Below are 24,477 nucleotides of genomic sequence, written 5' to 3'. Positions count from 1 at the left end.
GCTCACACATGTGATGATGAAGGAGCTTATTGCACATGAGACATGACATTGAGTCATGTGATCAAGGTGGAGAAGATCAAGACAAGACTTGGCTTGATGGACCGGTTGCAAGCATGAAGGGCAAGTCGAAGGCTTTGGAGTGATGGACCGCGTGGCGGTGAAGCTTGAGCAAGACTTGGCGCCGATGGACAATGGCAACGGTGAAGAGCAAGTAAAGTTAAGATCGATGAACCAATATGATTATGTGATGATATAAAGTGGATCATATCATTGTTGATCGTATTGGTGCATGTGTTGCATCGACGTTGAAGGAGATGGAATGGAATGCGCAAGGCAAAGGTATAACCTAGGGCATTTCATTTTACCGGTCATAGGTGTGTAGAGAAGTTTATGACCAGGTTTAGAATAGATTGCCGTACTATCAAGAGGGGCAAACTTGTTTGTATATCGGTCATCTAGTGCCACTCGAGTGATCTAACTTTGCATCGTCGCTAGGATTGAGTGGCGTGGCAAGTTGAGTGGCTAACATCCTTTGGGAAATGATTATGAAAAGCTAACACACATACACATGGTGGTGTACACTTGATGGTGTTGGCACATTTACAAAGGAGGCGGTGTTTGCAGGGTTGAGATGGGTTTGGATCGGGAAAATAGAATGCCTATTTTCTATTGCGCCGGATGCAAATTCTTGTGGTTAGCACATTGGAGCAAGGGTAAAGAAGTTAGAAGTAAAAACGAGTTGATCGCGAAGACGCTGGGTCTGAAAGCACCGGACGCTGGTCAGGTGCGTCTGGTCAGACTGACGTACGGTGACGCAGAAGCTGGAGTGTGACCGGACGCTGGGCTGCATCCGATCAAGTGTAACCGGACGCATCCGGTCGAGGTCGGTACCTTACTAGAAACGACCGGACGCTGGAGGTTCAGTGTCCGGTCAGTTGAAGCTACTGTGTCCGGTCAGGTCAAGTGACTGTTGGAATCGGGACACGTGGTCGTCTGCGGACGACCGGACGCTGCGGTCCAGCGTCCGGTCAACTCGACCAGAGCGTCCGGTCGGCCCGATTTTTGCCCAGTGAAGGGGTAACGGCTAGTTTAGCCCTTGGGGCTATAAATAGAAGTGGCCTTTGGCCATGGCTGGCGTGGAGCACTTTGGGGGACTTTGTGTCCATGCTTGAGAGTGCTTAGGAGCCCTCCATCTCACACATACTTGATAGTGATCATTCGATTGTGTGAGTGAGCGATTCTAGTGCAATTGCATCGTGAGGTTGCATCGAGTGGCACTAGGTGATCGAGTTGCAAGCCGGTGGTGCTTGTTACTCTTGGAGGTTGCCACCTCCTAGACGGCTTGGTGGTGGTCTCCATCGAAGCGCGCAAGAAGCTTGTGCGGCGCTCCGGAGAAGTGCTTGTGAGGGGCATTGTGCTCGTCCCGCGGGAGCCGTGAAGAGCAACTCTAGTAAAGCGTGTCATTGAGCTACCCTCACTTCCGGGGTAGGTTCTTGCGGCGCCCGACGTGCGGGCTTAGCAGGTGATGCTAATTAGCCGCCGAACCACCAAGTGAGCGGTCGACACAACGGGGACTAGCGTGTTGGCAAACACGTGAACCTCGGGAGAAAAATCATCGTGTCAACCTTATTCTTCCCGTTGGTTTGCATCCCCGTTACACAAGCTTGCAATTACTTTTATACATATTAAGCTTGTGTAGTTGCTCTTGTAATTAGATAGCTTATGTAGCTTGCTAATTACCTTCTTGCTTGTGTAGCATAGAAGTAGCTCTCTTGCGTGGCTAATTTGGTTTTAGTAACCTTGTTAGTCACATTGTTTAGTTTGTGTAGCTAAGTTTTTGCGCTCTCTAATTAGGCATTGGTTGCTTTGTTATTGAGCATTGCTAGTGAGCTTAGTTAGCTTTGTGCTTTTGCTTACTAGCATATGTAGGAGCTCCCTTGTTGCTTAAAGTGCTAGTGGCATAGGTTTGCATAACCTTGCTCCTAGAATTGGTTAGGTGAGCTCTAGCTAGCCCGGCACCTTTGTTACTTGATTAGTATCTTTGAAAGGTGCTAGAGAACATAGATAGAGGGGTGTAGTCTTGGCTAGACCGATAGTTATAATTCCGCACTTGTTTCGGTTAGCCGACGTGATTAATTTTAGAAAAGACTATTCACCCCCCTCTAGTCCGCCATCTCGACCCTTCAGCTGAGGAATAAATTGATTGTCCCTCCTGCTACCAATGTCCATCCTAGGATCCTTGGGAGCAGAAGATGGTACCCCTATTTTAAGGTTGGTATCCATAACTTGTCATACATAGGTCTCATTCATTATCAGTTTAGTATCAATGTTCACTTACACTTATGTTTTGTTGATTTAGGACTACATAGGAGTAATTGATGGTACTCATGTATTAGCTAGAGTGCTTGTGAAGATGCAAGCTGTCTTTAGAGGCAGGAAGCACACCATCACACAAAATGTGTTGGCAGCCGTGGACTTTGACCTCAGATTCACCTATGTGCTTGCTGGTTGGGAGGGATCTGCACATGATGCTCTTATCTTGTCTGATGCTCTTAAAAGAGCTGATGGCCTTAGAGTGCCACCAGGTATCATCCAAACCACAAAAAACCATTGACACTTTGCTTAATCCTAAATGAAACTACTAAAATATATTCCTATCTGCTAATTTCTAGGTAAATTCTATCTTGTTGATGTTGGCTATGCAGTGAGGCCTGGTTTCTTGCCACCATTTCATGCCACAAGGTACCATTTGAGGGAGTTTGGTTCAAACCGACCTCAAAATCAAAGAGAGCTTTTTAATCTAAGGTATTCGTCTCTTAGAGTAACAGTTGAGAGGGCTTTTGGGGCTCTAAAGAATAGATTCTGGATATTGGACAACAAGTCTTTTCACCCATACAAGACCCAAGTTAAGCTTGTTCTTGCCTGTTGTATTCTTCACAATTGGATCCTCAAGCATGGGCAGGACGAGCATGGGCCTGCTGAATCCACATGGACTCCTAACATCAATGACAATGCCTCACAACTAGATTATGTCCCTGACAATGATACCTGGGCACAACAGAGGGAGGCATGGGCTGCACATATGTGACAAAACAGGAGGAATTCTAGGGTGTAGTGGCATAGTGTGTGTACTGTTTAGTAGCATTGGAGGAACTTGTATTTTAACTGAGACCTATGGCACTTTGCAATGATGTAGTACCTATTCCTTTTCTGCCTATTTGATCTGTTGAACTTGTATTTCATATCATACAATTTGTTTTCCTTACGTACTGGTTGTTCAATGTTATGGTAGTTGTGGATAGGAAATGGACAATATGCCTGACCTGGTTGTTAACATTGGTGGTAAGGACAATGTGGTGGAACAGGGTGGGGAGTTGCTGATGATGATGGAAACCAAGCAGCCCCTCAGCCCAATGGCCCTATGCACTAGACTCCTGTCTAGTCTGGGTTCATGCTAAGGAAGTTCCATGATTTGGTGGGGTAGGGGGTCAAAACTAAGAAAGGGTTCAAAGAGGTACATGTTAGGTAGGTTGCACTCATGGTCTCTGAGTTTGCTAGGTTCAATGTGAGCACCTAGCAGATTTATAATCACCTGAGAAAGTGGAGGCAAAGGTGGGTTAAGATTGTTAGGCTCAAGAATTTGAGTGGTGCTCTATGGGATGAGGACCACCATATGATAGTACTTGATGATGAACACCTACTTGGCCACACTAAGGTTAGAAACTGTTTGGATAACACCTCAGCTATCCCTTTTCTTTTCTTTTCTTCTCCTCTATGTCTAATAGTTACATCTGTTTCACTAACTAGGACCATCTCGCTGATGCTAAGTTCTTGAACACACCAATAGAGAACTATGTTCAGATAGAGGCCATCTTTGGTGGTAACCAGGCCATAGGCAGGTATGCAATGGGCTCAAATGAGCCTCTAGGTACTCCAACTGACATTGGCCAAGGTGATATTGATGTCGTTGAGGACATCACTGACTTAGGTGGCACAGATGCTGATTCTAGAAAGGAAACTCCTTCTGGTATGAAAGGCTCTAAGGGTTCTGATGCTAAGGGCCAGGAGGAAAGGGGTGGCAAGAGAAGGAAGCTTGCCCTAGAGGAAATAGACCTCATGAATGGAATGATTAAGGCTATGGAGTTTGTAGGAGATGCTCTCAAGACTCCACAGCACAATGAGGTGCATCAGGATCTTTATGGCTATGTTATGGACTGCCCTGGGTACTCACAGGAGGCACTCATGTTTGCCTTGGTTTACCTGCTAAAGAACAAGGTTGAGGGACTTTGCTTTGTTCAGATGACAGAGGCTCATAGGTTCCTGTGGCTTAGGACCTACCTGAGCACAACCTACTTTGCATAGATGCATATGAGTTGGCCTCTCCACTTTTACATATAGCCATGCTAACTGTCTTATGCTGTAGGAAGTATTTTGATGTGTAGCACTAACCTCATCTGATGCTACAAAGAACCATTTGCCGCCTGACCAAGGCTGCACCTACTTTGGAATAGCATAGGAGCCATGGTGATGGATGTGAGGCTTTGTTGATCTGTGTGGTGTAGACATTAACAACGGGTGATCCATTATCACTTAGTTGATCTGAGCCCTAAAATACATTGGATTATCACTTAGTTGATCTAAGACATTTCAGATGTTGTTATTATTCTTGTTATTCTTATTGTTGGAGTTCCTATTTGGTTGATGATGCAAACTATAGCAATCTGAGGTGGCTGTGGGTATTCTTCATGTTGGTGCTTTATTGTCTTCTTGTGTTTTCTCATGTCTGTCATCAAACCATGGGATACGTCCATTCCAAAGCAACTGTTGTAGGCATGCCTACCGGATGGCTAGGATGGACGTGTCCCACATTTCTATGGGAGCCATGAACTTGCCTCAGCAATTTATGTTCTTATTTGCCACCTGGGATGATTGCAGTTAGCTTGCAAGATGATCATAAGTTAGTTTACATTAGCTGAGACCTACGTTTTTTGTGCTTATGATGTCAACCATTTTTTTTGACTGAGACCGATACAATTATGAGATCCTTTTCATGCCTATGAAGATAATATTGCCAATTTGAGTAATAGATTATGCACATTGATGACTTTGGACTTATGAGGTAGTGGAGCATTGTTTCTTCTATCTTCTGCTTATGCTTTCTCATGCCTGTCATCAAACCATGTGAGACATCCATGGCCAAGCAATAGCTGGGCGGTTGTGATGATCTGATGGCTGGGCTAGATGTCTCTCATGGTTTCATGTCTATCATGATCTTGGTTTTTTACTATCTGTTTGAGCTTTGTTGCTGTCTATGTTTCTTAAGCTCTAAGTTCAAGGTCAAATGAAAAGGCAATTAAATCTGAGGCAAATCGATTGAACTACCCCTCATCTTATCAACATCTTATACTTGCTTTTATGTGTTTTTAAGGGGCAAATGGCTTGGTATGTTGTGTACCGTGGTAGAGTTTCTGGGGTATATGCAACCTGGGCTAGATGCAATGCCTAGGTAACTGGTTTTAAAAACAACAGCTACAAGAGCTTCCCTAACAAAGAAGAGGCAGATGCATCATACTTGGAGTTTATGGGTTATGAAGATGACAAAGTTTTTATCAATCCTCCACCAAAGGTGGTCAGGAACAAACCGGTGTTATTTGTTATGGCTGTGGTGCAGTCTTTTTTGTTGCTGGTGCTCCTATGGTTCGTTCTTGCTCGTTGCTACAACTGTCTGTGATGCTCAAAATGCCATGGCTTGGTATGTTGTCTATCGGGGAAAGGAGCCTGGGTCTATGCCCTAAAATCCCTCCTTGCAGTGCTTCGGGCAACCAATCATGCCCTAAAATACCTTGGTTACTGGCTATTGCTTTGGTTCGATCGTTTATTTTGATGATGCTTCTCTTTTTCATTGCTAAGCATTGTTGTAGGTGCCTCTAATTGTTTCATATTGCATGTGATGGTTTCAAAATGCCATGAACACGTGTAAAGACAATGACCTTGTGAGGAACTGTGACTTTTGTTGTTCATGATTTGCTGCGAGTACTATTGTCATATTTATGTCATTAGAAGCTTCAAGGTCATTGTCAATGCCAAGCTTGTTGAACCGAGGCAAGGTTATCTCTGTTTCCTTCTACTATTCTTCATTCTGCAATAGCTGGTGGTAACCACACCAAACTCATACATGGGTACTCAGACCTGGGGCAATGCGGCCAACCAAACAAGACCTGAAATCACTAGTTCATACACCTAAACGGTGCAAACGGGGAACCAAACATGATGTAGGTCATCCGGTATCCTATGCTCGGATGCAACCAAACACACCTACTTGCATGATTCCATCATGGCTGGGAAGAGCCTGCACAGGGCCCCCATCCCGGATCACCAATGCCGGAGCAACCAATCATGCCCTGATTGAACCACCGGAGATCGACCGGGTCCAAGTCCAAGGACTCCTCCTTGCTCACTCGACCGTCAGCACGCACCACTCACAGCCGCACAATGGTAGGGTCGTATGGGTAGAGAGAGAGCCGTACTGGGACAAGACCACGACCGGGGCGGCCATGGCCCATGGGCCATTTGGGAACTGTGTATCGTGGCAACTTAGGTCTTGTTTAGTTTCTCCAAAAAAAAACTTACACAATATCCCATTAAATATTTAGACACATACATAGAGCATTAAATATAGACTAAAAATAACTAATTGTAAAGATTACGACTACTTTTGGAGACGAATCTTTTAAGCCTAATTAGTCCATGATTTGACAGCATGCTAATGATAGATTAAATAAGCTTGACACCCCCAAACTTTACGCCCGTGATTTAAACAAGACCTCGCTCAACTGCCCCCCACCTGGCTGCCTTGCCGCGCGCCATTGAATGCTCGTCACCGTCCCAAGCCGACGGGCGACGATGGTGCTAGCCGGGTGTATACGTATACGTATACCTATACAAATATTCCTACGTGTAGCATCATCTAGTACAGTAGGTAAGGAGAAACGGATACGTATAAGGCATCCTCGAACCATATCCAGGGCCACCATAACTACGGTCTTTGTCTGGTAGTTGCAGCGTTCAGCGTACGGTTCGAAGCACTTTACTGAGAGACGGATGCTCTGGCCGGCATATCTTCCTTGCCGGGGTCTGGAGATCGAACCATCACCGACGGCGAAGGGTGCATCTGTTTCTGTACTGATGACGCACTATCAATATCGCCGTTTGCGACTTGGAGCGGAACAAGAGGTCCATCTGAAGGCCGGCGGGCCGCGGACAAGTAATGGCGTGTGGAAACTTGGGGCCAGCTCGTCTCCCTTTTGGTTGGGATTTGGTTGCAGGACAAGAACTTCAGTACTACTACTTCAGTTCCATGCGTGGACCGCGAACCCCCCCCCCCCCCCCCCCCCCCCCCCCCCCCCCCCCCCCCCCCCCCCCGCCCCCCCCCCCCGCACGGCCTGATTCATACGTGAACGTTAACCAAACGAGGGGAACTGGGCTGGTATATTTGGGAATGCCATGACCAAGCTGTGTTTGACATTTTTTTTTCTTAGTTTCGTTGCATCGGTGTCGTTGTGGGCTAATGATCAATTTTACAGGCTTCGTCGGTGCCTCCTTCATCCATATATTCAAGTTCAAGTACTGGTCGAGTGTACTCCTCATGGGTACTCTTGCAACATGTCCCACTGTATGCTTAAAATTCTTGTACTAGAAGAAAATTAGAAAACAGTCGCTATTGATTTAGGACAATAAGATTAAAATACTGGGATTAGGGCCTTGGCAACTGTATGAACAAAATGCGGTACCCCATCCGCATTGCTAAACTGCAATTAATCCGAGTCAATTCCTTTGCTATCCCGATCGTCGGTGCCGTCCCTCACTTGTCCATGTGCCACCGCAATCCTGTGAAAGGCTGAAGCCGAAAGAGGAGGGAGTCATCTGGATTCCTACCATGTCAGCTAAGGGTCCGGACCCGGTGAAGGGTTTTTACCAAAGGAACTGCTGAAGCCGGAGGAGTCACGGAACTGAGGCTTCATTCCTAAGGATGGAGACTGATCGAATTCACGTAGAATTGGATCTAGATATCACCTTTTACCAACGAAACTGTTTTTTACAGTAGTCGTGTATCTCTAAAATCAACTACGTCTAAAACTGACTAGCCAACTGCCTTTAGAAATCGACTTTAAAGTCTGCCAACTCCATCTTTTTAGAAGCATCCGGGAATGTATTTTTCAAATGTGGTTCACTTGATGGAGCCTGATGAAGACGTCTATAGAGACTGTTGTTGATCCAGCCTCCTTTAGTAAAAATTAGAGGCGTGCGTATCTGAAAATCAATTATGTAATAATGGTATATATAGAATCTAGGTCACCAGGTAATACACAGTGACAGCTACGTGCATCTCTTTATAGAGAGTCTAGAGAAAGAAAGGTCCAGTGCAAACGGTAGACGAGGCCGAGCTAGCTACATACAGAAATCGTGCAAAAGATCGTTTACGTCGTTCCAGTCATTCAGGAGGCAACCGATTATGACGACTGATTTAGGGGATTTCCACAAGCAGAAAAAGCGATCACATAATCTCCATTACTACTTCCAAGTTTTTTACGCCATTTCTGTACAGCTTATCTTGTGTTAGTAATAAAGTGGCTACTAGTATTGATCACGCCATTTCCAGAAGCTGCGGTTCCCTTTGCTCCTTTAGCTTGAAGAATTAACACATTGTAGTTTCTCAAATTTAGTGAAATTAACCCATTCCTTATACTAGTACTACTAGTTATTAGCTTATGAGGAATTAAGTGGTGATAGATCCGCTTATTCCATTTTATAAAAAAAAAAAAACTAAAGAGTGAGATGATGACAGACTACTTTGACTCCACCAGCAAACACCCTCTGCGTGTCTGCATCCGATCCGATTAGCTGACGCTCTAGCTGCAGCCGGCTGACATCTGATTTTTTTCGATATAAAGAAAGTTGTTATCGAAAATAATTTAGATGGCAACGAGCTAGAGCAGGAGCAGTCGGTTTTTTATTGAAAAAAAAATCAGCAACTACTGACATCCATCACAGCTATCCGTAAGAATCCGATTATCTGCACGGTGACGGAGGGACAGAGACTCAAGAGGCATCGCCCCTAGGGACGAACAACGCAATACTCATGAGGGCATGATCCATGCTCCATACATTTTGGATCAAATGTATTCACCCACCATCGCTTAACTAATAGTAACTGACAGCAGGCACCCTTCTTGCGTATATACGGCCATGGGCCATCATGTTTGCATCGTGGACCTCCTCGCGTTGCCAGCAAAATTTGTCGAGACTTTCAGTGGCGTGCAGGCCCTGATCAGAGATGACTGACACTGACAGGCAGATAAACGCGCACGGTTAGAACGACGGCATCCCGCCATGCCATCAATCAGTTAATAAGCGGTGGAAATGAAAGCCAGCACAGCACGACAGATCTGCAAAAACGGTTGGCCGTTGGATGGTACGGCGACGTTACATTCTGCACAGTGCACTGTGTTATGTTACTCTTAACACAGACACGGAAAGCAGCTTTTCGAGCCAGTTTGGTGGTTAATCAAGCGAGAGCCAGCAGCAGCGTTTACATTGTCAGGAGCCGTGCGCGTACAACCAGGGAGTGCAGCTCCAACGGCTTTGGTTAACGCAGCGTGCAGCCCATCATAATTTTGTTCTGCTCCACCCATGAGATCATGACATGCATGCCGCCTGAAATGTCGTATGCAGCCACGGCTGGCACCAGCAATATGGACAGTTCCATCGTGGTACTGATACTTGGCCCGGTGCAACTAATGGCCGGGCCACTTCTTCTCAGTGATGGAACAGTATTTTTCTCTCATAATAAATTTTCAGTCTAACTTTTCAGCGAAGCGAACTGGACACCAGCAATATGGACAGTTCCATCGTGGTACTGATACTTGTATGGCCCGGTGCAACTAATGGCCGGGCCGCTTCTTATCAGTCATGGTACAGTATTTTTCTCTCATAACAAATTTTTAGTCTAGCTTTTCAGCGAAGCGAACTGGGCCTTAATGTGGAAGAGATCGGCGTCATGGTGGTTGCATGAAGCTTTCTTTGAGCGGGAATGGGGGACGGAACAGATGCATTTCGCATGCATTTATGAATTTTATAGTACACAATTTTTTTTCTATACTTCAAACAGGCCATATACACATAAGATAATATGCGGGCTCCTAATTTCCTTTAGAAACGGACGATGTTATAGCACGACCCCATCGTCTACCGCGCGTCCGTCTCCTCCCCTACCCCTTTCTCCCTCTCCATGCTCCTCCGTCGCCGTCGTCCTCGACCCCGCTTTCTCGCTGTACTCGCCCCGCCGCCGGCCCACGGCCCCATCAGCCCTAGCACGCCGGAACTCTAACAAACCCTAGCGCGCCCACGGCGAGCCCCTCCTCCTCTTCTTCATCTTCGGTGGCGGCTGGGCGCGCGCCCGTGGGCCGGCTGCGTCGCCCGCGCTCGGTGCATTGGCCAGCCTACGTCACGCGGTCGTGCACCAGCGCGACTAGTCGCGTTTTACACTTGTTTAGAAAACTGCAGATGAAACTGGCGCAATGTCTTAAGACCAGGCCTACCTGTGATCTTGGCCCTAAACCCTAAAGCCCACTGGCCGCGGAAGGTGACCCAAATTCTCTTTTTCCGAGAACAAAACTAATGCAAAAAGGTGGTCCTGGATTGCCAGATTCTCTTTTCTGGAGACAATGAGGAGAATCCCAATCTTGCCCCCAAAAAATATCTCTAAAGTACTAAAAAATAATTTAAAAATAAAATCTTTCAAAAAGGGCACGGTGTATGATGTCACCAAGACACGTCGCCACGTCTTAACTCGTAACCAGAGTATGAAACACTAGGCGCGCTGGTGGCTGCTGGCAGGAAGCAGAGTATTTGTGCGCCTTGTGACTTGTGAGACAGAAGCGGTGGTGACGCAAGACAAAAAATACGCCGGATCCAACAATCCTTCATTCGAGTCCCACAAAATTCAGTTTCGTTTCTTTAGCTGACAAGGAGGCGATAGACGGCAAATCTTTATAGCCTGACCAGTTCCACGGTGAATTTGTTCCGAATAAGTATGACACGAGCCACGAGAGCTTCGTTCGGGTCTTGACAAGTAGTGTTCTGAACTCTGATTTTCATGGCGGCGCTAGCCCCGTCTTTTTTACTTTTTAGCTTTTTTTTTTTTTTAAGTTTCTCACAAATAGATCCATAGAGGAAAGATTTCAGAATCTGTACCTTTAGCTTGGTGCCATCGATGCTGGCACCGAGCTAACACGTCTCGGCGCCAGTGTCCCTGGCGCCGAGGTCTTGGGCTCGACGCAGACGTGACGCTGACGTGGCAGGTAGCTCGGCGCCGTAGATGCTGGCACCGAGCTCGGCGCCAGCGTCAACGACGCCGAGCATGCAGTTCCAGGCCTTGAGCGCCGTGTAGACCTCAGGCTGCAGCAGAAAAAAGAATGAATCTGAGTATGTGCACACCACCTCTGCTCGCCGGCTGGGTAGCCAAAGAGGACGAGAAGGCACAAACAAATCCTAACTGCCAATGGCCAACCCACGAGCTAGAATCGAGAGTGGAGTGACCGGCCTCAACCTCACCGGCCGCCCGCCACCGGCTAGCACCACTACTTGGGACGTGGCTTGTGAGAAGAGCGAGCACACACATACGGAGTAGGCACAGCGAGAGATAGGTTTTTAACGACGCCAAGACTACTGCATACCGACCGGTCGGCCTGCGTGCCTATTTGTTCCGTCCGACAAGTGCGCAGAGCTTTGGGTTCCCTCGACGCCAACGCCACCATGGCACCATCCAAGATTCCAATCCAAAGGGAAAGGACAATGGATTGCATTGAATTGTGAAACCTCTCTGCATCATCTGCTTGCCTGCTTTAAGACACCAGCGATGATGATGTGAAGCTGTTGCATCGGTTGAGGAGAGACACGCATGCTTGGAGTTTTTCTTTTCTAAAAAGAAATGCTAGGCAGAGATCGAAAGCGGCCAGGTCGTCAAATCCCATCATGGAAGTAGCTGCCTCATCGAGGGACATGCAGTCTTGGAGCTTTTTCTTTTCCTGAGGCCTTGTTTGGTTAAAGTTTTAGGTGTTACATGTTGTATGGGATGTTCAGATATTGATAAAAAAAGCAAATTACAGAATCCATTAATAAACCACGAGACGAATTTATTAACCCTAATTAATCCATCATTGGCGCATGTGTTACTGTAACACTTTATTGTCAAATCATAGACTAATTAGGCTTCAAAGATTCGTCTCGCAAAGTAGTCGCAATCTGTGCAATTAATTTTTTTAAGTCTATATTTAATACTTCATTAATGTGTCCAACGTTTGATATGATAGAATATAAATAGTTAGGAGATAGAACTAAAAAGGCCTAGAAAGAAAAGCTTGGAGTCAATTCCTGGGGCAGAGATGGAAAGCGCCAAGTCGTCAAATCCCATCAACCGCAAGTTAAAGAGAGATGCGCGAGTTTTCTAATCCATGGCGTATGATGCGGCCGTCCCATACATGCAATGCACTGACGGCCTCGTCACCACACATGCACTGCGTTTCCCACCGTTGCAGTATGCATTGGATACCTAGGGCGTAGTACTGTTGGTTTAGCAAAGGCTGGCACTCGTACAGGATAGGGTGAAGGCAGTGGTCAGCTTAGGGGGTCATTTCAACTTTAAAGACAGTGGTCAGTGTTCATTTCAAGGGCCTGGAGCTGCATGCTCGACGCCAGCGTCTACGGTGCCGAGCTCGGCGCCAGAGTGACTGGCGCTGAGCTGAATGCCACGTCAGCGTCACGTCTGCGTCGAGCCTAAGACCTCGACACCAGGAACACTGACGCCGAGACGTGTTAGCTCGGCGCTAGCATCGATGGCGCCGAGCTAAGGGTCCATATTCTGAAATCTTTCCTCCAGAGATCTATTTGTGAGAAACTTTCGAAAAAAGGGCTAAAAAGTAAAAAATTCGGGAGCCAGTCCTTCCGACGGTTCTTCGCTAGCTTTGCATAGTTGCTTGGTCTGAACCTAGCCTGAAGATTCGTTCTATGAGTAGCAGATCATTTGCCCTCCTGTGTTGACAACAATTTCTACAATGGAGAGACAAACAACAAACATTACATTAGCCACATGCGTATACATATGTAATATTTAACATTGAAACCAACCATAAGAGCATGTTTGGTAGAGTTCTATTCTACTTCTACTACACCTTGATTCTTTTTTCCGAACAAAAACTTTATTAATAATCACATAGTATCATTACAGACCAGAGACAAAACAAACTCAGGAAAAGAACTAAAAAAGACTTGACTATGACCCGACCTAATAACAAAATGAGCGAGTTCATGAGCTACATTATTTTGACTCCTAATCTTAACGACATCTAAACTGCATAAATCCTCCGTAGCAAGCCGCGCTTCATGTATTAGCGACCACGTCACCGAGCGATCCTGCTCCTTGCTCTTCAGCCTCTCAACAACAGCAGCACAGTCTGCTTCAATCACCATTGGGAGATCAGGCCATCGGGCAGCCATGACAATCCCTTCACGACACGCCGCGACCTCCCCTTCCTCCGCATCCCTGCAATGGACAAGTAAGCGCCAAGCTGATAACTTCGTGTGGCCTTCATGGTCTCTAATAATCACCCCCACCGCAGCCCTGCCAGATTCAGGAAAAAAAGCCCCATCAACATTTATCTTTAGAGTACCAGCTGCCGGTGGAAGCCATCGTTTATGCACTTTCATTGGCAATACATGGGTCTGCCGCGCACCACCAGGCAGTACACATCGCTTCCCTTTGTTGTCAACCTGCACATTCTTACAAAGCATGAAAGAGTCCATGTACCGAGTAAGGAAGTTAACTGATCCCTCAATAGATAACGTCTGGCCAGCACGTAGTACACCATTCCTCACACTCCAAGCCCGCCACAAAATCATGAGAAAATTGGCGATCACTTCTGGAGAGGATCTATTCAGCAGCACCAACAACCAATCAGGTCTTGTAAAAGTTAAATCTTCCTCAGACGGTAGCAACCAGTGTGCTCTCATAGCATGTCGAAGTGCCACTGCATGGGGGCATTTTACACAGGCATGAAAACAGTCTTCACGCTGAAAACCACATAGTTCACAGGACTCCAGTTGTGACAGATGCCGGTAGCACTTATTGGCCTGTGTAGGAATGCCATTATTAGCAACTTTCCATGCAAAAACTTTCACTTTTTCAGGTACTTGAGCAGACCACAAGGCCTTCCAGACCGTCCTACCATCCAGAGTGGTCGAGCTTGTGCCAATATTGCCTTCACCATGCTCCCTTCTCATAGCCAACCTATAAGCACTTTTAACAGAGAAGATCCCATTCTTTTCAAAGTGCCAGGCCACATAATATCTGCCCCCATGGTGGGGAATTTTTATCTTTAGAATTTCTTCAGCATCACATGCATAGAAATATCTTCTAACAAGCGTTTCATCCCAGGAACCAGTCCCAGCCTCAATTAAGTGAGAAACCCATCTGAGTCGACAGGTTCTGCTGCTACCAATTGGCTTCATTCCATGCGCTCTTGGAATCCAGTTGTCGCGCCAAATGCGTATGCTCCTGCCATCACCCACTCTGTATACAACTCCATGCTTCAGCAATTCAAGACCATGTTCAATACCCCGCCAAGATGGAGAGGCATCCCCAGCTGGGACAGTATCTAATAAATTGCCTTGTGGAAAATATCTAGCTTTCAGAACCCTTGCACAAAGACTTTCAGGGAGGGTAGTATACCATGTTAGAACTGTTGAATTGCTAGGACCATAGATCTAGCCGGGGTGCTTGATGAAACAAAGACCTAGAACACGTTCTAGTGCAACAATAAAGAGACAGAGAGAGGTAGATGAGGTCTGACGAACCTGACACCGCGGAGGGGTAGATCCAGAGGCCTCCATCGGGTTCGTTGGTGAAGTCTGCACACGGGCAGCGACGGTCAGGAAAGACGTGTCGGAGATGCGGTGCCGGCGGTGAAGATCGGTGACGGTGAAGTGCTGTGGTGGAGGTACTTCCCGTCACTGATTGCGCCCTTCACTTAAATCGGGTTTAGGGTTTGTCGGTGGGGAGCTCGGCTCAGGCGAACCTCGTGATTAGAGCCGCCGGCCCCCACCTCTTTTTATAGCGTAGGGTGACAGGGGCCCTCCAGCCATGGTGGGCTGGACGCCCCCGATCAAGGCGCGAATCAAAGGCCCAACTGGGCCGTTGGGTCCAGTTAGGTTATAAATCAATCTAACAATCTCTCCCTTGATCTCTTTCCATCTTTTACTTTCATATTATTTATTTTTGTTCATTCCATTATAGATTAGTGTATAGAGCATGTCTCATTGTTACAGTCCATTGCCGATAGATTTAACAGCTACAACACACTACTCTGTTCTGAAATAGATACTTATCTTTGGGCCTTCTTTTGTCCAGGAATTATAGGCTTTCCCTTAAACCTATGCCGGCTACATGTTCTCTGAATATGTTGGGTGGTAAGCCTTTTGTAAGCGGATCTGCGAGTATCTTTACTGTACTTATATGCTCAAGACTTATAACTTGATCCCGGACTTTATCTTTCACAACATAATACTTTATGTCAATGTGTTTGGCAGCACCACTTGACTTATTGTTGTGAGCATACTAGTACTGCCGGATTATTATCGCAGTATAACTTTAGTGGTCTATAGATGTCGTCAACCACCTTCAAACCAGGTATGAACTTCTTTAGCCAGTTCACCTGTCCCGTTGCCTCATAACACGCTACAAACCCGGCATACATTGTGGAACGATGTAGTGACAGATTTGTTTTGAGCTTTTCCATGAAATAGCTCCCCCTGCGAGAGTGAATACATATCCAGACGTGGATTTTCTATTCATCTCCCGCATAATCAGAATCTGAATATCCCACTATATAGAGTGAATCAGATCTTCTATACGTCATCATGAGGCCTTTCGTTCCTTGCAAATAACGCAAGACTTTCTTTACCAATTTCCAGTGTTCTATTCCAGGATTGCTCTAGAATCTGCCAAGTAACCCGGTAACAAATGCCAAGTCAGGGCGCGTGCATACTTGAGCATATTGCAAGCTTCCGACAGCTGAAGCATATGGAACCACTTTCATTTGATCGATCTCATATTGGTTCCTGGGGCATTGAAAATAACCATATCTGTCGCCCTTTACTATAGGAGCAGGCGAGGGACTACATTTGTGCATACTGAATTTCTTTAAGATCTTTTCTACGCATGCCTTTTGTGACAGTCCTAATACCCCTTTACTTCTATCTCGGTGAATCTCGATCCCTAGAACGAACGAAGCTTCACCAAGATCTTTCATATCAAATTTTGAGGACAAAAATTTCTTTGTCTCCAGTAGTAGACTGACATCACTACTAGCAAGTAAGATATCATCCACATACAGGACAAGAAAGATGAACTTTCCATTCTTAAACTTTGTATAGACACAATTGTCCTCTATATTCTTTTTAAACCCAAAATTCCTTATTGTCTGATCAAACTTCAAGTACCACTATCTTGAAGCTTGTTTTAATCCATAAATGAATTTCTTTAGGCGGCATCCCATTCATTTTTTTCCTTCCATGATAAAATCTTTCGGTTGTGCCATGTAAACATTTTCCTCTAAGTCCCCGTTGAGAAATGTCATCTTTACATCCATCTAATGTAATTCTAAATCGTAATGTGCCACTAATGCTATTATGATTCTGAAGGAATCCTTACATGAGACTAGAGAAAATGTCTCATTGTAGTCAATCTATTCTCTTTGCGTAAAGCCTTTTGCCACAAGTCGCATTTTATATCTCTCTATATTCCCTTGAGAGTCAAGTTTTGTTTTGTAGACCCATTTACAGCTGTCTTGGCTCCTTTAGGAATTATTTTCAAATCCCAAACTTTATTGGCATTCATAGATCTCATTTTATCTTCCATGGCCTCAAGCCACTTTGATGAATGATCACTTCTCATGGCTTTTTTAAATGAGGTGGGATCATCCTCCATTTGAAATTCCTCAGTATTGTACACTTCATAGTCAACAGGAATAGCTGATTTTCTAACTCTTTGAGACCTTCTAGGGGCCTGCACATTTGGCACATCTTTTGTTTGAGGTTGTTGTTGCTCCCCCTCATGTGTGGCAATTGGTTCTATAGGATCCTGAAGAACAGGTTCCTCATCGTCATTCATTGTTGCCACAGGTGGAATAACAACAGGTGCTGGCACCACAGTATCTTGTACTATCGGTGCAGCGACAGCAGGTAGTGAGAAAAATGGCTCATGAATCATCGGAGTGGGCGCATACACCCACTTCTCTTCAAGGTCAATTTCTCGAGCTACCATGCTCCCCTTTATCATTTCATTCTCTAGGAAGACAGCGTGTCTCATTTCCATAAACTTTGTATGTCTGTCTGGACAGTAGAAATGAAAACCTTTTGACTTTTCTGGGTAACCAATGAAATGGCAACTCACTATTTTGGAATCTAGCTTCCCAATGTTTGGGTTAAATACTTTAGCCTTAGCAGGACTCCCCCCACACGTAAGTGGTTTAGTGAGGGTACTCTTCTTGTCCACAACTCATACGGTGTTTTGGGCATCGACTTACTTGGTACTCTATTGAGAATATGAATGGCGGTTTTTAACGCCTCCATCCACAGGCCCATCGGTAAGGTGGAGTAACTTATTATACTGCGCACCATATCCATTAGGGTACGATTGCGCCTTTTAGCTACTCCATTCTGCTGAGGTTCGCCCAGTATAGAATACTAGGCTACTATGCCATTCTCCTGTAAGAATCTTATAAAAGGTCCAGGGACTTGACCATATGAGGTACGCCGACCGTAGTACTCCCCCCACGGTCGGACCTGACTATCTTAATCTTTAAATTATGTTGGTTTTCAACTTCTGTCTTAAATATCTTAAATTTATCCAATGTTTCTGTTCTTTCTTTGATTGGATAAATATAGCCATAACGGGAGTAATCATCTATGAATGTTATGAACGAATCATAACCATCCACACTCTTTATAGGAAAGGGACCACAGATGTCTGTGTGAATAATCTCTAGATTTCCTGCGCTTTGTTTGACATCTTTCTTAATTTTCTTTACGTACTTTCCTTTTATACAATCTCTGCATTGTTCTAAATCTGAGAGCTCTAATGGAGGAAGAATATCATTCTTAACTAGTCTTTCTATTCTCCCCCTCGAAATATGGCCTAAACGATAGTGCCATAATTTCGACAACACATCATGAGCTCTTTTTTGTTTTCTGTTTACATCCGCAGACGAGGATACATTCACCTTGTCGCACGCAACATTTCCATCATCGCATACAACATTCACATCATCACGTAGTGATAACAAATAAAGCTCATTTTGTAAGATAGCAAGACCAACACATGCATCATTAAATGTTATCTTACATTTGCCATTTCCAAAATGACAATCATATCCATCGTTGTCCAAACATAAAACACTAATCAAGTTTCTCTGTAACGAGGGAACATAAAGAACATCTCTAAGTATAAGTTTGAAACCATCAGCAAGCTCTAGAGAAAGATCTCCAATGGCTTCAACTTCTGCTCGAACTCCATTTACGACTTTAACGTGTCTTTCTCTTCTTTGCGTAGTCCTCGTCGAACGGAATCCCTGTAAAGAATTAGCAACATAAACAGTTGCACCTGAGTCAATCCACCAAGTAGATTTCGAATACTATATATACAGGGATTCATTTATGAACATAATAATGTTCTCACATTTCTTTGCCATGATCATCTTTAGGTAATCGAGACAATCTTTCTTATAATGTTTCATCTTCTTACAGTAGAGACATTGATCTTTCTCTACTATGAACTTGTTTTGCTGAGGCTGATGCAGCATGGGACCCTTTCCCTTTGACTTTGAGGAGGAGTTAGCATTATTATTCTTTTTCTTATTATCTTTCAGATAATTGATAGAGCCACCATTGGCTGCTTTTATTCTCTCCTCCTCTTGCACACACATAGCCATGAGCCTCTCCATGTCCTATTTCTTGGGCTGTATGTTGTAGTTGACAACAAAAGTGTCAAACTCTTTTGGCAAGGAAGCAAAAATCAGATGGATAAGGAACTTATCCTTGAGAGCTAGATCCATTGATTTTAGCTTAGATGCCAAATTGCTCGTCCTTAGTATGTGCTCTCTTATGCCACCATTACCTGAGTACCTCTCTGTCACCAGCTGTTTTATCAGCTGGGTAGCATATGTCTTTAAAGAGCCAGTGAACTGACTCTTTATTCTTTTGAGATACTCGGTGACGGTGTCATATTCTGGGATTAAGCCCACAATTGTAGGCCCAATCATGTTCTTTATCATAACCAAACACTTCTTATTGACAGTGACCCACTTCCTATGCTCAAGGTCATAGGACATTCTTTGGGATGCAAAATCCCTCTCTCTGGTTGCCCAAGCGGCATCAGCCTCGTTTGTCTCCCTCACCGGTGCCACAGGCTCTGTGGGACACGGTGTGGTGACTACCTAGTCCACCTCAGCCAAGATGAAGGCTAGGTCGATCTTTTTCTTCCACTCAATGTAGTTATCACCTTTGAGAGTGGGGATTTCTTTGATACAACTCATGAAGTTGTATCCGCCTAAAAACACAATTCAAATAGTGTGAGAACATAAATAATAACAATAACAATTGTATGCCTTAGTTTCAACATTGGTCAAAATTAAAACATATAATTGTTCTCTACACTAATTCTACATCACCGTTGGGCAGAAATAGAATTAATACATGACAAAGCATCATAATATTGTCATTAATCAACGTTGGTCAGAATAATAACAATATTATGATCAATTAAAACATATCCATTTTTTAAAATTAAATTCTCCCGCTGGTTCGAATTTAATAATGAAAATAACATCTTTAAATACATAGCGGAAAATAATTCAATTTGATGAATTTTACCCACAGGAAAATCCTCTTTTCTATTTTCTTTTAGCCATTTATCCATTTTCCAGGAAATAAAATTTTACTGGAAAAGGAAAAAACAAAATGACTCAAATATCACTGTTCATTTGACCCGACCGACAAAACAGCCCGGCCCACTACCTCTTGCGCGCGCGCTGTGCTTCCCAGGCCGCAACCTAGGCTTGGGCTGCCAAAGTGGCGCGGCCGCGCGCGCCCGCCTGGGCCATGAGTTGGCCCGTTCGATCTGAGCCGTCCGTCTGCATCGGACGGCTGCGCGGCGTCTTCGGGCGAACAAAACCGCCCCCACGGCCGCGTCCCCGAACCCTAGCGGCAATTCGACCCTTTCCTCGCTCTCTCTTTGCTGCTCTCTCTTCTCTCCTCAGCACCGCAAAGGCGAGCGACGACCGAGCGAACGCAGCAAGCGAGCGAGCAGCCATGGCGCCGTCGCCGGCCCCCTCGCCGGCGTGCACGCTCCCCAGCGGGTGAGCGTGCCGCCGTCGAGCGGCCTGGCCGCGGCGCCCCTTTGGCCAAGCCCGGCGAGCAGCACCCCAACTCGGCGTTCTTTTCCCCGCGCACCGGCGAGGCCGTATCGCTGCGCAGCAGCGAGGTAGGCCACCCTTTCCCCTTCTTCCCCTTCGGATTTGAATCTCTTTTGGAGCTCGTATTGAACCTATTTAGGATGGGGATCGAAGTTAGGGTTAGGGTTTTACTGTTTCTTTTTCCCGAATTGATTGCGGGTTCTAGAGTTCGGTTTAAACGTGAAACCGAGCCCTCCTTCTTCTTTAACCCAGTTAGGGTTAGGGTTCATCCGAACCCTCCTTTCTTTAACCTAGTTAGGGTTAGGTTTGGCTTTCTTCCGAGACCCCTTCTTTTCTCAGATCCGAAAGGATCTAAACTGATAAGCTAGATCTGTACCTAAACCTGGCTTTGATACCATTGTTAGAACTGTTGAATCACTAGGACCATAGATCTAGCCAGAGTGCTTGATGAAACAAAGACCTAGAACACGTTCTAGTGCAACGATAGAGAGACAGAGAGAGGTAGATGAGGTCTGACGAACCTGACACCGCGGAGGGGGTAGATCCAGAGGCCTCCATCGGGTTCGTTGGTGAAGTCTGCGTACGGGCAGCGACGGTCGGGGAAGACGTGTCGGAGATGCGGTGCCAGCGGTGAAGATCGATGACGGCACAGTGCTGTGGTGGAGATACTTCCCATCACTGGCTGCGCCCCTCACTTAGATCGGATTTAGGGTTTGTCGGTGGGGAGCTCGGCTCAGGCGAACCTCGTGATTAGAGCCGCCGGCCCCCACCTCTTTTTATAGCGTAGGGTGATAGGGGCCCTCCAGCCATGGTGGGCTGGGCGCCCCCGATCAGGGCGTGAATCAAAGGCGCAACTGGGCCGTTGGGTCCAGTTAGGTTAGAGATCAATTTAGCATACCAGCCTCCAGGCCTGTTTAGCTAATAAAGCTTGATTGACCAACCGAAGATCTCTAAATCCCATTCCACCAAAGCCTTTGGGCATAATCATTTTCTCCCATGGAACCCATTGAACTTTTCGGCGCCCATTCTCAGACCCCCACCAGTAGCCTCTGATATGGTGCATCAGGTCATCACAAAGGGTGGCTGGTAACTTGAAAACAGTCATCACATAATTCGGCAATGCCTGTGTTACTGATTTAATAAGAATCTCCTTCCCAGCTGCAGATAACTCCTTTTCCTTCCACGCTGACATTCTTTTTTGGAATCTTTCTTCAAGGGGCTGGAAAGCCCCTCTCTTGAGCCTGCCATGTGGTGTTGGGAGCCCCAGATATTTTGCCTCAAAATCTACTCGCTGGACACCCAACAGGTTACGAACTTGGTCGCACACAACATCATCTTTGGTTTCATTCATTAGCAAAGAGCATTTGCTAGGACTAAGCAATTGGCCGGTGCATTTCTCAAACACCGAGAGGAGTTGCTTGACAACAGTTGCCTGATTCAAGTTTGCACGGAAGAAAAGGAGACTGTCATCGGCAAATAATAAGTGCGTAATGCTTGGCGCACGTCTGCAAACTTTGAGCCCTTCTAGATGACCCAAACCTTCCGAATGCCTTAACAAGGAAGAGAGACCATCAGCAACTAGGAGGAACAAATAAGGAGATAGTGGATCACCTTGTCGTAGACCGCGAGGCGGGGAAAAGGAGCGCGAAGGCACCCCATTGAAGCGAACTGTGTAGCGAACAGTAGAAACACATGTCATGATCCACTGAACCCACTTACTTTGAAAGCCTAGCTTCTCCATCAACTTTTTTAGAAAACCCCAATCAACTAGGTCATACGCCTTCGACAAATCCAACTTGTAAGCACAAAAGTCCTTCTCATAATCTCTCTGTATAGCATGAATACACTCAAATGCAATCAAGGCATTATCCGTAATCAACCTGCCTGGCACGAAAGCACTCTGCTCCTTGGAGATAATGTCATCAAGGAAAGGCCGTAGCCGGTTCACCAAACATTTGGAGATGATCTTGTATATAACATTGCACAGACTTATAGGACAGAAATCTTTGAGTTCTTCCGGATTTGCACCTTTTGGAATAAGAACTATAGCAGTATCATTGATCCCCTCTGGAAGGAAGCCGTCCACAAAGAATTGCTGTACAGCAGCCACCACGTCATCTTTAAGTACTTCCCAGTGACGCTGATAGAAACGTGCAGGGAACCCATCCGGCCCTGGTTCTTTCAAAGGCCCCATTTGAAAAAGAGCATCTGAAATTTCATCGACAGAGAATGGTTTACACAAAGCTGCATTCATATCATCGGAAATTTTCCTATCCATCAGATCAACAAGTTCAGTCGAGTCTACTAATGGATCTGCAGAAAAAAGATCACTGAAGAAATCAACAGACATGGCCTGCATCACTTTCGGGTCCTCGCACCATACATTCTCCGGAGTTTTGAGCTTTGTAATTTTATTCTTTCTAGCCCTCCACACTGCCTCTCTATGGAAGTAGCGGGTATCGCGGTCGCCCTCCCGAAGCCAGGCTATGCGAGAGCGCTGCAGCCACATCATCTCTTCCCTATACAGTAGCTCATCCATTTTGTCCGTGACCTGTCGGATATCTGATCTAGTGAACTGGGGGTCATCCTTCATGGCCTCCAACCTGTTCCGCAACCCATCCAATTCTTTCGTGACCGGCCCAAAATTTTCCTTGCTCCAGGCCCTCAACGCACGCTGCACATGTTTCAGAGCACAAGCAATGCCGCCCAACCCCTCTCTACTTGGAGCAGAACACCATGCTTCCTTGATTTCCACAGCCAAGGACTCGAGGCGCTCCCACATGATCTCATAGCGAAAGATCCTTGGCTTGTGCCTTTCCCAGCTCTCCTTTTTAATCTCCAACATCAACGGACAATGGTCAGAACGTGAAGACGCTAAATGATGTAAAGTAGCATCACTGAACAAATCCTCTCCACCGAGTATCAGCCACTGCTCTATCCAACCGTACCTTCACATTTGCATTACCATCTCGGCCATTGTCATAAGTGAAAGGTAAGCCAACAAAACCAAGATCCAGCAAACCACAATCAGCAAGCACGTCCCGAAAAGCGGCCATCTGCCGCTCAGGTCTTTGACATGCTGAAAAATGCTCGTACCCCCACATGGCCTCGTTGAAATCACCAATGAGAAACCACGGCTCCAACGAGGCCCCATGCAAGCGCCGGATCAGCTCCCACATCAAGTGTCTATCTTCCGTGCGGGGTTCACCATACACAAACGTGATCCTGAATCGCGGAGATGTCCCAGACTCACGCACATGAACATCGATGAACCTCCTGTGCTTTTTTATTAACGAGACCTCGATCCCTTCATGCCAAAACAAAGCCAAACCACCACCTCCAGTGCTTGAACCATCCACTGCAATACAATTTTTCAGGCCCTAACGCCACCTCAAGTTAGCCGCACGAACACCAGGCGGGGACTTTTAGCTCCAACAAGAGCAGTAAGTTCTTGAACTGTCCGAGAGAGCCCCAACCCTCGGCAGTTCCAACTTAGTAGATTCATTGCTCCTGACCGTCAGGTTGAGAGACAACTGATCACCATCAACTACTTTCCTCCGCTTGCAAGAATCATCCTGCACCTCTGAGTTTGCACTGAGATCTTGATTTATCACATTTATCTCCAAGTCACGGCGCTTGCCAAGTATACCCAGGCTCTGCTTAACAAGAGCAGCATTCTGCTGAACAATTTCCCGCAGCTCGGGCTCAAGATGGTCTCCCCGACAAACTGCGACAAGTCGCTCAGCCTCACCTGCAGACATAGTAGAAAACTCAGCTTGTACCTTTCGAATCTCATCTGAGACCGTGTCCAGACCCACAGCAGCCGGCATCTGATGTGTATTGTCGGACGAGGAATAGTGCCGTGCTTTGAATTTACGCTGAATTTTTGAGCGCTTGGATTCTGCCATCCGATCCTCCCACCTACACCTTGATTCTTAGCTCCAGCTGCATA

General features: G+C 45.9%; 1 protein-coding gene across 1 annotated transcript; it reads right to left on the bottom strand.

Annotated features, from left to right (window-relative positions):
• Positions 1-11,286: 11,286 nt before the first annotated feature.
• Positions 11,287-24,433, bottom strand: LOC136460974 (uncharacterized). Its single transcript, XM_066460475.1, has 7 exons — positions 23,983-24,433; positions 23,474-23,883; positions 22,245-23,361; positions 22,065-22,075; positions 21,424-21,957; positions 13,462-14,643; positions 11,287-11,457 (listed from the first exon to the last, which is right to left on the bottom strand). Exons 1-7 carry the CDS (start codon positions 24,431-24,433, stop codon positions 11,287-11,289), a joined length of 3,876 nt encoding a protein of 1,291 aa, XP_066316572.1.
• Positions 24,434-24,477: the final 44 nt, after the last annotated feature.

The sequence above is a fragment of the Miscanthus floridulus genome, chromosome 6 (genome assembly GCF_019320115.1).
Source record: "Miscanthus floridulus cultivar M001 chromosome 6, ASM1932011v1, whole genome shotgun sequence".
In the NCBI taxonomy this organism is placed as follows: domain Eukaryota; kingdom Viridiplantae; phylum Streptophyta; class Magnoliopsida; order Poales; family Poaceae; genus Miscanthus; species Miscanthus floridulus.
Note: the sequence above shows the minus strand (reverse complement) of the source record. Positions and strands in the feature narration are given on the sequence as shown.

Coding starts and splice junctions, on each gene's coding strand:
- LOC136460974 (XM_066460475.1), bottom strand. CDS start 24,433: ATGGCAGAATCCAAGCGCTCAAAAATTCAGCGTAAATTCAAAGCACGG. Junction 23,884..23,982: donor GGTTGGGGCTCTCTCGGACA/GTTCAAGAACTT, acceptor ATTGTATTGCAG/TGGATGGTTCAAGCACTGGA. Junction 23,362..23,473: donor ATGGTAATGCAAATGTGAAG/GTACGGTTGGAT, acceptor TTGATGTTGGAG/ATTAAAAAGGAGAGCTGGGA.